Below are 16,057 nucleotides of genomic sequence, written 5' to 3'. Positions count from 1 at the left end.
TGTTTGCATTTTGGCCTCTCTGCCATCCAGCACGACCTCTTTGGCTCCCCCTTCCTCTAGAGTTACCACGTCCTCCTCCATAGGACTGGTTTGGTTGTATAGCCCGTTGCTGCGGGCTTTGACAAGATATTATCAGGTGCACTAGTTACTAACTTAGCAACAGACACATATAACAAAAAAGGTACTGACCTTTGAGAAGATCCCGCTAGCTGAATCTGCATCTGTTCTGCTCTGGGACTTCCCTTCATTTCCACGTCGCATTCTGAGACCACCATCTCAGCCATCCGACGATCTTTGTTTCGTGGACAATCTTTCCACTGATGAGGCTCAAGGAAACCGAAACAGAAGCCTTCTCTCCTCGCTTTTTCCCTTTGCTCTGGGTTCAAAGAAGACTTCGACCAAGCCCGGGCTGCCATTGGTGTTACTTTTCTTTTCATTCCAATGGTGGTACTTGATTTAGGAGTCTCAACTGGTTTCGCCTGCTTGGCTTGACCACTAGGCTGTGAGGCACTCCATTTGCTAATCCACTTCTTCTTAAACCGAGTTTTCTTCGGGTACCCATACTGAGTCCCAACCTGCACAAACCCACTTGGTCTTTTCCCAAGTAGTGGATGCTACTCCATCTTTTTGCTGTTTTATCCACCACCTAACATATGGGTGGCCTCGCGGATTTTCTTCATATCATTCCTGATTTCGCAAATGGCGAATGCCTCGTCCCATTTGTGTAACCAAGTGTCAATGATATCGGAACTACGGTCCGACATCCGACCAGAATACTTTTCTGGCCTATAATTAGCAATATTAGGCACCTTAGCCTTCCTAGGCTCGACCGTACGAACACTGGACTCCGGTTCCATCAGAGATTTACCTTTCTCCTCACGAGATGGTCTGGCAGACATACTATGCACCATTTTCCTGAGCTCAAACTGCCCTACATTTATTTGCAACTGCTGCGCTAAAATCTGTTGCAAGGCATCCTCTAACACTGCAATTCTGCCAGACAGTGTATGACCTGTTGGGCGTGACACCTGCGGGGTCGGCCGGACTCCCGACTCTACGGGATCCATCCTAGAAGCTTCTTCTTCTACTTTTATTTAGGTCAATGGGTGTTTTTTTTAAAAAAAAAAACAATAAAACACCGCTTGAAACTGTAATTACAAATCACAAGTCCAACTTTCAAATTTATAGCTAACCAGGCATATATCATACTGTAACCAAACCCGCTTTTCCCTATACTAGGGAAACTCTTGCAATCTAAGTTGACTCAAACACGGAGGCAAATAAACAAGCATATGCTCCAACAAAGCTTAGAAGGCATAGAGAGCTCCTTGGTTATAATTCTTGCTGCATGAAGAGATCAACTAGTCCCTGTAGTCCACTCCAAACATAGGGCTCAATATGTATATGAGGGTTGAGCAAGAGGCTGTGTGCAACTCGCATCAGTAAACAAAAAAGTGTTAAGTCGTCCAAACTCCAAGTAACCTCATCTACAATAAATTGTATGAATTATGGGACCAGAGGATGGAGACCAGAATCAGTTGCCAATGTGTGTAGCTACCTCTAGTGTCCCTTGTATTTCCTCACCACACCATTTTTAGAAACTCTTTTGTATCAACTCTATAAGCATATGCACCTCCATTATATCCTTACAGCTCAAGAGAACACTCTAGAGTTTTTCACACCACTTGTTGATGTCAGATACATCATTGATCACACAAAATGATGTCATGGCCTGATACCATGTGTTGTGGTCTAGAGGAGGCTCCTGCAGCAACTATTCCTCTTCCTTGTGTGGGTTCTCACTAATTTCTTCATTTTCTTCTTCCTTGTATAGACCCTTGACATCCAAGAAGAGTATGGGCTTTAGGATTTTATACCAAGTGGTAGTGCTCATATATTCTGGACCCTCTATACCGAGAGACTATTTTTGCATTGTGCTATGAGTGTGGTTGGTTGCGAATGAGAGAATCCGATAGAGGCGATACTCTCAAAAACAAGACTAAGATATATGAGGTGGTCATCACCCCATGTAGAATGTTTGCACAAGTCATCCAAAAACATCTTCTCAAAACATCCTTAAATAGCACAGAATCAGCCCCAGTCGTTATAAGCTCCGTTAATTTGTCGAAATAAAGCTGCAGTTCTCTAGATAGACCGTGTCTGATAGGAAGTTTGACTTCAACTGGAAAGTCTTCATCTTTTATTTTTGGAAAAGTGACATTTTTGAAATCGATATCGCGATCATCGATGTAGAACAAATCGGTGTGGCCAAGGGCCCTCTTGAATCGTAACGGCCCTCACGCAGCAAAGCCGTATAGTGGCTCTATGTTCCGCAGCTGGAGCGCACTGGTAATTAGATACCGAATTTGTCTGCACTATCACGTAAGTGGCTCTCGTCTTCCACACCTTCAATTCGTCAACAGCTTACGTGAACTCAACCATCCTGCGACAGCTAGTTCCGTGACTAGCCCTGTGATGACATCCGTGAACCCACAGTAACTTTGGTCGTGCGCTGCTTATCAGCTCTACCCCTGATCGTTCTGCGCGTTTCTTCTCATGGAGTGCATGTCCTGTGCAATAGCTAGCCCTCGCGATTTCCAGAGGCCTTTGAAGCCAACAACTCGTAAACCTCCGCGTGCGCCACTTTGATTATCCAACGTAACTCGATGATCTGAACGATCTACTCTCCACAGATCGTATCGCTCTGATACCAAATGAAACGACTTAATCTGTTTACTCCTAATGGAATCACGATTCACGGGCACATGCACCTCGATTTTCCTCCCAGCCAACCTCGGTGGTAGCAGGCTCTCAGTAAAAATCCCATGTTACGTGAAGCTCCTGCCTACTAAATTCCACCAAGCCCCAAAATTCCCTAGATGGATCTAGTATGCCACATGTCTTCTTTCTAGGGTCCCTCCTTAATGCATCATTTACCCCTCTCTTGGGATGTCATTGAAACCATTTGCCCCTAGGCACATTTCATGCATTTAGGTCCCTTAGCCTTAGATCCACCTAGTCTAGTGCCATGTCACCCTCACCAAGGACCTTGACCTTTATTCCTTTTTTATCATTTACATGAAGCCCAAACAAATATAATACAAACATTGATCCTTTAAAGGAAAATGTTGACTGACCCTTCCGAGGTCATGTTACCTCAACTTGAGCGTAACAGCTTACCTCCTTGGGAAGGGTGTCTAAATCAGTGCCAAACATACCCAATGGAGGCAAAGTGTCTTTGGCGTTGATAGAGTGGCCCATCTATTTGTCGCATAGGCACTACCCTGGTAAGCCTGAAACTTCAACTCTCTGCCTAAAGATTCCACCATCTAGTGTCTCTAGTAACACCTCCTCGAGGAGGATCTCTGGATCATTGCAATCAATTGCACCTTCAGGACCACATCATTAGAGAGTATCGAGGCTGCTATAGTCAAAGTCTCTAGAATAGTGTTGAAACATGTGCCAATGGAGAATATTATTTTGTATTCCTTGGGGAGAAAAGTGGAGTGTAATGGGACATCTTGGTACCTGATGTATTGTCTCCATGTGATCCATTGTGAAACCGTGGTTACCAAGGGGTGAAGGAAACCAGATGAGGATCAAGGCAATCTTCTCTCCTCCCCCCCCCCCCCTTTTTTTTTGGGCACACTCCCCCTCCTCCCCCCCACCCCCCCAAAAAAAAACCTTCATGTTTGTTGGAGCCAGCGTAAAGGCATTGTAAGACAGAGGGGAGGGCCCAAGGCAGGTGTCAAGACATGGGTTCTAGGACAGTTGGAACCACCCCGTCCAAGGCCATAATGGGGGGTCACGAACGGCTACCAAGGCTAGAAGAGCCTGTGAACCGTTGGAAGAGCCAAGAGGCCCTTGAAGAGGCATGGGGAGCTGAAAAGGCCCCAAAGGCACTGCACAGGTTCTTGGCTAGCCCCTAGAGCCAGCCCAAGATGGGCCGGTTGACAGCCCAAAGGCTGGCGAGGAGGGACAGAAGGCCCGTGAATCAAGAAAGCCCCAAAAATAGGGTGTCTAAGGCCCATCCTCATGATGGGCTAAGAGAGGGGGCAACAGAGAAAAAGAGGAAAGGTTCTGGGGGAGGAAAACAAGCAAGAAGGGGAAGGGGCAGAGCAAGCTAGGAGCAAGCAGAGGAAGGTAAAGCTTTCAAATGCCTCATCACAATGCAACTAGCTACCATAGAGCTTCTTAAGCTCAACACGGACCACATAGCGGTTACAGGTTATGTCTATGGCATGACTATAGGCTAGTAGACATCCGTATTCCCTACCATAGATGATCCCTCACGAGGCAGGCATTAAACTACCTTTGAGCCCTCCATGCCTATGGTAAAGGCTCACATCTTACTTCGTTCTTTCCCACATGTCTTTCTAACAAATCTTATACACCTACCCTCCAAAACCATAGAAGGTCAACACATGTACACCTGTTGCAATCACCATCCTTCATAAATTGGTCATAGATGATACCCACCTAGAGAGGCTATCTGAATCTGCAAGAAACCCTTTGATAGGGTGTATTTCTCTTCATGAGATAGTATCTCATCGACATGCTTCAAAGATTTATGATAACTTTGCGCCCTTCTTTTATCCTCAACTTCTTTATCTTTTCCTTGAGGTTCCATTTTCATTCATTTTTCAAGTCATATTTATTTATCTGCATTCTAGCTTAGTTTTAATTAACCAAACTTAGGCAGTTTACCGGGTCCTGTACCTTAAAATTTGCAGAAAAGGATTCAAAATCAGATTGTCACCAATTCCTGCCATCTCCAGGTCTTACTTAGACATTACTGCATCAAGGAGGTCCTTTTTGGCAACTTGTTTGAGCTCAAACATGCAAAGTCAGAAAATAGATGGGAATTGGAAAGCCTATAAGAAAAGAAACACCATGTGTCGAGTGGTCCAAGGCAGAGAATACCATGGCTATCCTATGGCTTCATTACACAGGATTACAACAATTTACAGGTTAGAGGGACCAGATTTCAAGGCTGAGGAGTCTCTAGACTGATTATCGTTAGTGAAAATGATGCACACAGGAAACCTCCTACCTGGGTTGCACAAGTCCCGGCTATGTAAGCCACAGAATCTTAGGGAGAAAACTGATAAAGACAAATCATTGCTCGTTGCACATAAACATCTACAAGAGGCAGCCTATGAGACCAAAGTGTGACAATAATGTCAAGGAATGTCTGTAAAGCCATAATCTCGTTGGCTAAGGCAGATGGGGGTTATTTTGTGAGGATGAACAGACCACCTGAGACCCTCTTATTCTTTTACCTTCAAACTTCAATTGGGAGCACTTGTTCCTTAAATAAAATGATACTTGCAGTCATGTGGATTTTTTTGTAGGCTGCATAAATTTTTTATTTAAGGAAAAATTGGTTTTAATGTATTGGTGTATTCTTAGAGCTGAATTAAGAAGGGTAGAGTTTTGTGCTTGTCTCAGGAAAATCTACCATTTTGAGGCTTCTCTACCGATTTTATGACTGCCAATTTGGAGCAGTAAGATTTCAAAACCTCCATTGCTATGGTATGCTTATGGTAACTTGTGGCAAAAGGTATTAATAAACAAAAAGTTGTATTGAAGACATCTTTCTATCCAAGGAAGCTCTATTGTGATGTTTATTGGTGCCTACATTTCAAGTTGCTATGTTTGTGGAAATTTGGACACACCTGTGGCTGTCCCAGTCGCCACCGCCCCTTCGTCCCAAAAGATTCACTGAGGATTCTTTTGACCTGGATTTGATGTTCTTGTCCCCCAGGTCAAAATAGATGGACAAGACATAAAGGATGTGACTTTACAAAGTTTACGGAACTGTATTGCAGTAGTCCCACAGGATACGGTGATTCCCGTTTTCTTACAAAGTTTCAACCAATTAAAATTCTCCTCTTGTTGGAGTTATTTTATTTTTGCAATGGTTGTTCAAAGTTCTGCTCTGACTACCCTGCAGGTCTTGTTTAATGATACAATTTTTTACAACATCCATTATGGGCGCTTAACAGCCACAAGAGATGAGGTCAGTCACCGTTACCTTTTTTAATAGTTTTTTTTCAACTACACCATATGTTGTTCCTGTACAATGGGGATAGTCTTTATGGAAATAGAAATGCCCCAGTTTTACAGTATGACCATGATGTATTTCAGGTTTTGTCCTTAAAGGCCTTCTTGGTCTTTTGCAGATGTTAATAAATCTCTCTCTCTCTCTCTCTCTCTCTCTCTCTCTTCTCCTCACCCCCCCCCCCCCCCCCCCCCCCCCCGGCCCCCGCCCTTTCCTCACATGACCTAGAAAGTGGAGAAGGGAAGGTGGACAAGACCAAGGGTCCCAAGAGAAGAGACTGCAAAATCTACGTCTCTTGGAAAATGAGCAGCATGTACTCCTCAGATGCCGGGCCTATGTACCCATCAGAGAAAGGTGTGATGACAGTAGAGGCATCCTGAAAAATCTTTTGGAACAGCCAGCTACAAAGCTAGGAAGCTATCTAAAATAAGTTTGGAACAATGAAATAAAGTACTTGGGCTAGTACACAAATTAGCCCAACAAGTACCAACGAAGTAGCAGTCTATAGTATTCTATTTCACTGGATGTAAAAAATCTCTATTTGTTGCCAGTCCCATAGATCGTGAAGGGTCTCAAGAGGACTTTAATGCAATCACATCACCGGGGCTCCTTCCACATGATGAGATTAACTGTATCATACGCTTAGACCTTCTCTAGCTTCACACATCTTGGGCTTGGGGGGGGGGAGGGGATCAGGAGTTCCCCACCAAGACCGAGTTCTATCATGACCACTTTCTGAGGATATCGGAGCATGGTCTCATCATCAGGGCCCAGTACCTCGAGGATAGGAGAGTTTCACACGCCTTGCGGATTGCTATTAGACAGATACGAGTCTCGTCCCATCAGCTGCGGATTGAGGCTAGGAGAGCGGCTGGCATACCTAGAGAGCAACGGGTCTGTAGACTATGCACGATGGAGGAGGTCAAGACAGGAGCATTTTCTGTGTGTCTGTTCGGCCTACTATGAGATTTGAGGGCGATACCACTGCCTCTTTCAGTCGGGGCTTGGTTTCGGACCACTGACATTGCTGATACATTTCCTTGACCAGATCTGCATTGGGCTCTACCTGACTGAGATGCGGAGACACAGATACTACGAGATCCGAGGGCGATACCACTGCCTCTTTCAGGAGGGGCTTGGTTTCGAACCACTCACACAGTTGATACATTTCTCCGACCAGATCTGCATTAGGCTCTACCTAATTGAGATGCGGAGACACAAAGATTCCCTTGTGTTGCAGGCCAGAGATCAGCTACAATTGATGCCTCAGGACACCGAGCTAGACCGAGCACAGACACGTGTCATTGATTTTTACGCATCCGAGCCAGCGCCATATGAGATCGAGGGGGAGGAGCTCAAGGAGACGAGAGCACTATGGATCAGGAGTGAGACCCGTCATCACCACGATATGGTCGGATGAGAGATGCGGAGACCACACACGACACGTGGGGTGGCCAGAGCACGCACAATTGAGGTTCGACCTATCTCATCCCTCCTCAAAGGGGACCGCTAGAGACGAGGCATTACTCTCAATGTAGCCCATCGGATACAGAGATCCAAGAGAGAGCGCCCCCCGCCACCACAGGAGAGCCTGACAGACACAGATACGTGAGCTCTTTGCATCACATCAGAGGGCCATCAGGGAGCCGGGCTATATAGAGCCTGCACATGTAGTTGGAGCTCTGGTTCTGAGTAGTTGATTGCCCTCTTTTTCCTACTATGTTTTGTGCTACTTGTACTAGGGTTTTTTTGCATTCTTATGATTTAGCACTCAGCAAGGGCCTTAGTGTGCCCTTTGCTTCAGCCCACAGTGGCTTGTATGGGTTACATATATCTTGTATCTTTGTCTCATAGACCTGCGAGGTCTCCTAAAGACGTTAATACAACTTTCTCTCTCTCTCTCTCTCTCTCTCTCTCTCTCTCTCTCTCTCGCTCGCGGAGGGATTCATCATCAGACCCCTATGTCTTGAGGATAGAAGAGTCTCACATGCACCGAGGATCGCCACCATTGGGAAGAGGTGGGTTTCATTCCGTCAGCTTTGGATTGAGACAGGGAGAGCAGCACGTATACCCAAAGAATAGCGGACCTGCACGCTATGCACACTAGGAGTGGTTGAGACAAAGGAACACTTTCTCTACGCCTGCCCAGCTTACTATGAGATCCGGGGGTGATACCATTGTCTCTATCAAAATGGGAGTGGCTTCGACCCCAGTATCACGATTGATTCACTTCGATGACCACGTCTGCATTGGGCTCTACCTACTTGAGATGCGCCAACATAGGGAGACCCTGCTATGACTGATCAGAGAGCAACAGAAGGCGATTAGACCATAGGATACAAAGGCTGACGAGACACACTATCATGTCACAGATTTCTATGCATTTGAGTCAGCTCTAGGACACAGTGGAGTGGAGGAGGAGGAGCTAGCTGCTATGCGGGTAGTCTGGATTACTGAGAGAGGATTGCAGAGACCATCCACAACACGGAGAGCGACTAGAGCACACTCGATTGAGGTCCGCCCTATCAGAGCTTTTCTTAGAGGGGATCGCCCGAGACGAGGGGTCACTCTGAACATAGCTCAGTGGGTTTAGAGATCGAGGAGACCACTCCCCCCTCCAACACCACATCATGAGACAACGAGATAGACTCAGATCCAATACATTTTCACCGCTCATAGATGAGCCACCACAATGCCAGGTTTCGGTTTCTGAGTTCTAGCTCCGGCTCTGAGCTTGCTCCAGATAGCAGATAGCACATGATATGATATGTGTTGTACTTGACTTTGCTTGAGCTACTGAGGCCTCCCGTGGACGTTAATATATATTTCTTTCTTTTAGCCTACCCCTGCCTAGCCCTGCCAGCCCTCTGCCTACCCCCGGCTTAGCCTCACCAACTAGGAACCCCTAGTTGGGCTGAACCCCCAGCTCAACTAGGGGTTAGCTCAGTCAGGGGGTGATAGGAGATATGGCTAGCAAAGAATGGCCCAACCTACCCTCCTCTTCAATCACCCTCTACTCCAGCAACCTCCAATAGCAGAGCCCGATACGCCACAATTGCAACCAAGACGCCTTCTCCGTATGCGCATATCTATGAACAAGGTGGCCTATTGGGTATCATGAACATATTTTTCTTCCTATAGGATCAAGTGAGAGACCTGAAGATGCAACTGACGGATGCCATAACTAGAATTCAAGTTTTGGAAGGACCTGGAACGAAGGAAGTCATTGACGAGGTTGAAAAGTCATGTAATGCTTCCCCCCCTACCCCCCAACTAGTCTCTATAGTCAAGAATCTAGTTCAAACAGAAGTGAAGACAGCCAAGCAAGAAGTGATTGTGGAGTTTGATAAAAAGGTCAACAAAGCTGATATTCAAGAAGAGATTAAAGAACATGCAGCTAGAAAGGATAATGCTTTGAAAATCAGAATTGGGGGGCTTCCAAATGAATGCTATAAAGAAGAGGAATAATTCAGTGATACCTTTGCACATGTCAAAGCAGCCATGCCTACTATTGATTGGACAGCTGACGCAGATGACAATCGTGACAATCCTGATGATGATGGTGAAGCTCGAGCAGTCCAGATAGGGAGGCATAATGGTCATGCTATCATTACATTCAACTCGCGAGACCTACGTACAAAAGTACTACGACAATCTCATAAGCTGAAAGGGACTAAGATATGGATAGCTGAAGAACTCACAAGAGTTCAACTGAAGGATAAGGCAAAGGAATTAGCAAAGGTTCGGGCTGCGAGGAAGGACGGTAAATGGGCAGTCTATCATGAAGGAGTAGCACTCATTAAAGAGTTTAAATCAAAACCAAAAGACTCTCAGTCTTAAACTGATGTATGTCCAGCTATATCTACGTATGTTTTATCTAGGTTATCATGTAGGTACTTTAAATAAAATGGAGCTGCCTTTGCACTCCTTGGGAGCTTCCCTGTGCCCTTCCGTAAGCTGATGTACTAGTTGGTTTTCATGTTGTCCCATAGACCTTTTGGTCTCCCGTAAACGTTAATATACTCTCTCTCTCTCTCTCTCTCTCTCTCTCTCTCTTTCATTTTGGTACTCTATTTCATTTCATTTTGTATCTAGGATTTTTGTAGCCATTTTTGGCATCTTAGCTGTATTACGATGAGGCCACCTAGTTGGCGCATCGTTGATGATGTATTTTCCTTTCGGATGATTTTGTGTCCCATAGGCCATGTATGGCCTTCCGTGGACCTTTAATAAAATTTCTTTCTTTCTTTTCTTTCTTTCTTTCTTTCTCCCTCTCTCTCTCTCTCTCCCCCCCACGTCACGAGACAGCTTGACAGACACAGATACGAGAGCTACTCACATCCCATCAGAGTGCCACCAGGTTACCTGGATATATGGAACCTGAGCATGTACTAGGAGTGTTAGCCCTGAGCGCCTGACACGCTTCTGTTACTTTGCTACTCTAGTATTTCGTTCACTAGCTGAACATGTTAGCGTTTTAGCTTTTGCTTTCAGTTTTTCAGCTTTTAGTTTTCAGCAAGGGTCTTAGTGAACCCTTTGCTTCAGCCCTCAGTGGCTTGTATGAGGTACTTCTTGGACTCGCACTTTGTCTCATAGGTCCGCGAGGCCTCTTGCAGACATTAATCTCTCTCTCTCTCTCTCTCTCTCTCTCTCTCTCTCTCTCGCTAGATCTCCTTCATCTCCATACATATCGGACTTGGAGAGGAGACCAGGAGCTCCCCACCAAGTCCCAATTCTACCGCAACCACTTCCAGAGAGCAGCATAGGGAGACCCTACTACGACAGATTAGAGAGCAGCAGAGGCGATCAGGCCACAGGACAGAGAGGCTAAAAGAGCACAACGTCACATCACAGACTTCTATGCATTTGCGTCATCTCCAGGACACATTGGGATGGAGGTGGAGGAGATAGCAAACATGCGGGCAGGTTGGATTACCGAGAGAGGGCAGGTTGGATTACTGAGAGAGGGATGGAGAGACCACCTGCAGCACGGAGAGTGACCAGAGCACGTGACTAGAGCACACTCTATTGAGGTCCGTCCTATCACAACTTTCCTCAAAGGAGACTGCCCGAGGTGAGGGGTTACTCTGAACATAGCCCAGCGGGTTCAGAGATTGAGGAGACCACGTGTCTCTCCGCCACCACAGCCCGACAGACGCAGATCGGATACATTTTCACGGCCCACAGGCGAGCCACCATGGTGCCGGGATTTGGCTTCTGAGGCCGAGTCTCAGATCTCAGCATGCTATAGCTCTCAGATAGTTGCTAGTCTTTGGGTTATATCTGATTTTGCTTAAGCTATTGAGTTCTGTAGAGTTATCAGGTTATCAGACTATCAGTCTATGAGCTTATCAGTTTAGTAGTCTTAGCACCCAGCAAGGGCCTTAGTCCACCCTTTGCTCCGGCCCAATGAGGCTTGTATGAGATTATCCTTTTGGTGTACTTTGTACCTTGTCCCATAGGCCCGTGAGGGCTTCCGCGGACGTTAATACATCTCTCTCTCTCTCTCTCGCCCCTCCTCTCGTTGTGTCTGGTTTTTTCAGTTTCATAGACTCTCTCTCTCTCTCTCTCTCTCTCTCTCTCTCTCTCTCTCTCTTAGGATTTCCAATATTATTTTGGTTCTCAGACTCCGTGACACCTGGACTTGTATCTTTGCATTGGCATATTGTACTCATCCCCCCATTTTGCACCCAGGGGCGGTTTCCTTGCATCTAGTTTACTTTGTATTTAGGCTCAGATTTGACATTATGTACTTTCACTTGCATTGTATTGCGTAGCACTTAGATGATATTCGACGATGCCTCTTCTTTGTGGCACGTTGATTTTGTGCTATCTTGTATGCAGAGTTCTTGATGTCCCATGGGCCCATTTTGGCCTTTAGTGGACAATAATACACTTTCTTTCTTTCTTTCTTTCTCGCCCCTCCTCCTCCCCCCCCTCCCTCCCCGCCCCTTCTCTCTCTCTCTCTCGCTCACCCGTCCCTCTGCTCCGCCTCGCGACCACTCAGGCCCCCTCTCTCGGCTTTGCCTCATGTCCGTCGCTCATCGCTGCAGCTGCCCGTTTGCTCACGTCCATCGCTCATGGCTGCTCTCTGATCGTCGCTCCTCGATGCTCTCTCTTTGTTCTTGAACTTGTTTTCTGATGTTGCTCAGCCTACGCTCAGCCTCTCCCGCTCTCTCTCAGCGTACGCTTAGCCTCTCCCGCTCCCTCTCAGCCTACACTGAGCCTCGCCATTGCTCCCCTTTGCTTAGCCTCGCCATCGCTCCAGCCATCTATTTCCCCTCCTCTGCTCTCTCCCCTCCTCTGCTCAGCCTACGCCTACACCATTGTTGTCCGCACCTGCTCCATCGCTCCACGCTCTCGCGCTCACCAGTGGTTAGACTAACCCTGGTCAACTAACTCTAGTTAGCGGGCTAACTAGATTGTTAGCTAACCAGACTAGAACCAATCAGTATGGTTAGTGTAACTGGACAGTTACTCACTCAGTTACTCCACACCACCCAAAAATAAAAGAGAGAAAAAAAGAGGGGTGTCACCTGTCATTTTGTCTCTGTTAGAGACAATCTGTACCTGTTAGAAAACAACAAAAAATTCAGAGAAAATCTTCCTCCATTCCCCTGCACACTCACCCATTCTCCTCCACCCCAACCTATAGCCCCGACCCACAGCCCCACCTTCTGCCCCCTCCATTGAGCTCTCCCGCTTCAAGCCTTCCCCCTGGGGTACCTCCCGTCATGGGGGGGGGGGGGGCTCATGCTCCCGCTCCCACTCTCGCTCCTGCGCTAAGACTTGCACCGAACACGGGTCAGTCAAATGAAATGGGAAAAGGTGGCAAAGGTACGGACAAAGCCGCCAAGAAAGATGACAACAAAGCCAAGAAACAAACACAGCTGAAACTCGAGGATGTGAACACACGCTACAACCGCAGTGGACTCCGGATCAGGCCCGCAAGGAGGGGAAGTGGGCAGTAGTACGAGATGGACGACTCCTTACAGGCCCCCGTCGGGCACCCACCTCACCTCCCGCATAAGGAGGCGGGGTCTATGAGACTCAAACATGCGAGACCCTATCATGTACCATCTGGAACTGTAATGGTACCTTATGGTCAGAACCAGGGAAATTCTCGGAATCCTATACAGGTCACGACATAGTCTTTTATACAGAGACACATCAGAGTCCACAGCGCCCACTACCAGTAGTCAGCAGGTATACATGGGAGTCTGCCTACAGAGATGAGACGAGAAATATAGGAGGGATTTGAGGGTTAGGAGGAGTCGCAGTCCTTTTATAGATCCAGACTTTTTGGGGCCATCTCAGTGGAGCATAGAGATACACATTCGAGGTTTCTTTGGATCCAGTTCGGCATATGGACAGCCGGGATTTGTTTATTGCAGTTTGCGACTTTCCCCTGAGACCTCCCGCTTTGCTAGAGATATTCGAGGGGAGGATGAGACATCCCCATTTACTGCTCTTTATCAATCCATTGTTAACTTCTCTAGGTGCGGAGAAGTCCTCCTAGTTGGGGACCTCAACGCGAGGACAGGTGCTCGTCAGGAACCACTCCTCGACTTCAGGGATGATTCCACTCTACTACCGGACATTGACCTCGAGAAGGCAGGTATGCTATGAGTTTCGGCTGACAGATGAGGACCATTCACATCTTATGGGCAAGCCCTGTTAGACCTCGGCAGGATGCATGATCTCATTATTTATAATGGTCTTGACAGATGGCCTGCATCAGGTGGCTTCACGTGCTTTCCACATGGGGGAGGCTTTAGTGTTGTGGACTACATCATGGGATCCCCTGCCTTCACATCTCGCATCACTGACTTTACCGTAGCACCTCTCTCTCCAGGGGCTGATCATACCTATCTTTTCTTTAGCATTTCTACCCCTCGTCGCACAACACTTTCTACCCCGTTGAGTTCTTACTCCACCTACCATGATATATGCTTTGATCACGATCACTCACCTACTTACTCTGGCCGTCTGTACATACGTCTCGCATACATTGACTTTATACCCCTATTAGAGGACCGTGTTGCCCTAGTTAGCTACTCACTACACGAGGCTGCTTTTCACGCCTTCTCCCATACCACCCGCCCACCACCACCTGGGACCGTACCCTGTAATAGCTGGTACGATGATGAGTGTAAGGCTCTACGCCGTCAGCTCAGATTCGAAACCAAAAACAGTCTTCCGAGCGAACCAGAGATGCTACGCGAGTACCGTCGATTGGTATGCAGGAAGAAACTTGACTTGTGCGCCGAAACGAGGAGGAGCTACTGAACATTCTATTCAGTAACAACTCTAAGGACTTTTGACGGAGATTTCTAGATGGACGGTCCTCCTCACCACTCACCGACACCCAGGTGTGGTTTGATTATGCACGCACACTCTATGATATCTCAAATCTGCCAGTCCCTAACCTATCACACATGCCACGCCCCACATCCTGCACCCTCTTCACTAGGGGGGGGTAAAGGATTCCGTAATGAAACTTTATAATGGGCGAGCGAAGGATCATGAGGGACTATGCACTGAGTTCATTGCATATGGGATTAACCTCCTAGCCCCGATCTTAGCAAAGCTATTCAATGAAGCTGTTTGCTTGGGGTTTCCATGCACCTGGATCATTAACATGATTCTGAGGTCAGTAGATTTGTGGAGTGTCGAGGACTTAGAGCAGCAGGATAGATCGGTTTCAGGTGGGATCATGCGACCATGGACTACATTCTCGTGCTCAGATGTATCATCGAGGAGGCGAGGGCATGGAAGCATAGGATTTATTGTTGCTTTGTGGATTTCCGCAAGGCATTTGACACAGTTCCGAGAGCCCGTCTCATACGACGCCTACATGATTTGGGTTACGACCAGGAGATCATTTGGGCTGTCCTGGCACTTTATGAGCGAGTTTTAGGCAAAGTCCGGACAAGATCTAGATGGACAGATGAGATCATGAGCACTATCGGGGTCAAACAAGGGTGTCCATTATCACCTACCTTGTTTGGCTTGTACATTGACGAGCTTGAGATAGTGATGCAGACATAGGGAGGGGTAGTTTGCTCTCTCGCAGGCACGCTAATCCACATACTGATTTACCCAGATGACGTGGCTCTCTTGTCTTCCTCAGCAGAGGGGCTCCAGAGACACCTTGACGCACTATAGTCCTTTTGTGAGTCTCATGATTTGAAGGTCAACCTGGCTAAAATCAAGGTTATGATCTTCAATATGTCTCGAGCCATCATGCGCCAAGAGCAGTTCGCATTTGATGGGTCCCTTGTTGAGGTAGTTTCATCATACACTTATCTTGGGGTCCTCTTTTTCGGACCCATCTTCACTATGAGACCCGCGATGCATGCACATTTGAGTAGAGCATATGCTTCATTGGCTAGACTAGAGAGGCAGTGCTTCCTCTCTTACTTTCAGGATCCACGGACCAAAGGGTTGCTTTTTGACTCCTTGGTCTGCCCAGCAAGGATATATGGCAGTCCATGCTGGGGGGGCAGACTTGTCGGATACAGAGTGGGTCAGGGTGGAGCGGCTACAGGTTCTCATGTTATCACGGATGATCCGTGGTAAGCCATCCGTTCCTCACCAAATCATTCGGGCAGAGTTTGGGTCACCCCCATTACAGCTAGATGTTGCATTTCAAGTCATCACGTATCTGTACCAAGTCAGGGAGTATGGGGATTACACCTCTGGGCGTAGCAAGATACCATGGCTAGCACTTTCCTCTTTCATGGCACTTGCAGCAAGGGGAGACCATAGGTGCTAGTATGCACGCACAAAGAGATGGTTTGAGGGACTAGGGCTCCACATGGACAAAATATCTCCATTCCAGTACAGCATGGATGCTCCGTTCTCTCCCCTCCTATCACACGAGGTCAATCAGGTTATCCGTGAGGATCTATACAGCTACACACATTCCGGTTGGTTGGGCCCGAGTGATCTTCCATAGAGATCACTTCTTACATATCACAGCGAAGGGTT

The 16,057-nt window shown here is 47.1% G+C and overlaps 1 protein-coding gene across 1 annotated transcript in view; it reads left to right on the top strand.

The window, feature by feature from the left end:
* The window catches only part of LOC147904554 (ABC transporter B family member 25, mitochondrial-like), a 202,333-nt gene that overhangs the window by 137,179 nt on the left and 49,097 nt on the right, over positions 1-16,057 (top strand). Inside the window, exons 14-16 of the mRNA XM_087387273.1 lie at positions 5,452-5,507; positions 5,768-5,848; positions 5,957-6,022. Coding sequence (XP_087243399.1) covers positions 5,452-5,507; positions 5,768-5,848; positions 5,957-6,022 — 203 coding nt within the window. The remainder of the gene's footprint in view (positions 1-5,451; positions 5,508-5,767; positions 5,849-5,956; positions 6,023-16,057) is intronic.

Source organism: Dipteris shenzhenensis, chromosome 2 (genome assembly GCF_047967505.1).
Source record: "Dipteris shenzhenensis isolate YYH24624 ecotype China chromosome 2, Dip_SZ_1.0, whole genome shotgun sequence".
Taxonomy (NCBI): domain Eukaryota; kingdom Viridiplantae; phylum Streptophyta; class Polypodiopsida; order Gleicheniales; family Dipteridaceae; genus Dipteris; species Dipteris shenzhenensis.
Note: the sequence above shows the minus strand (reverse complement) of the source record. Positions and strands in the feature narration are given on the sequence as shown.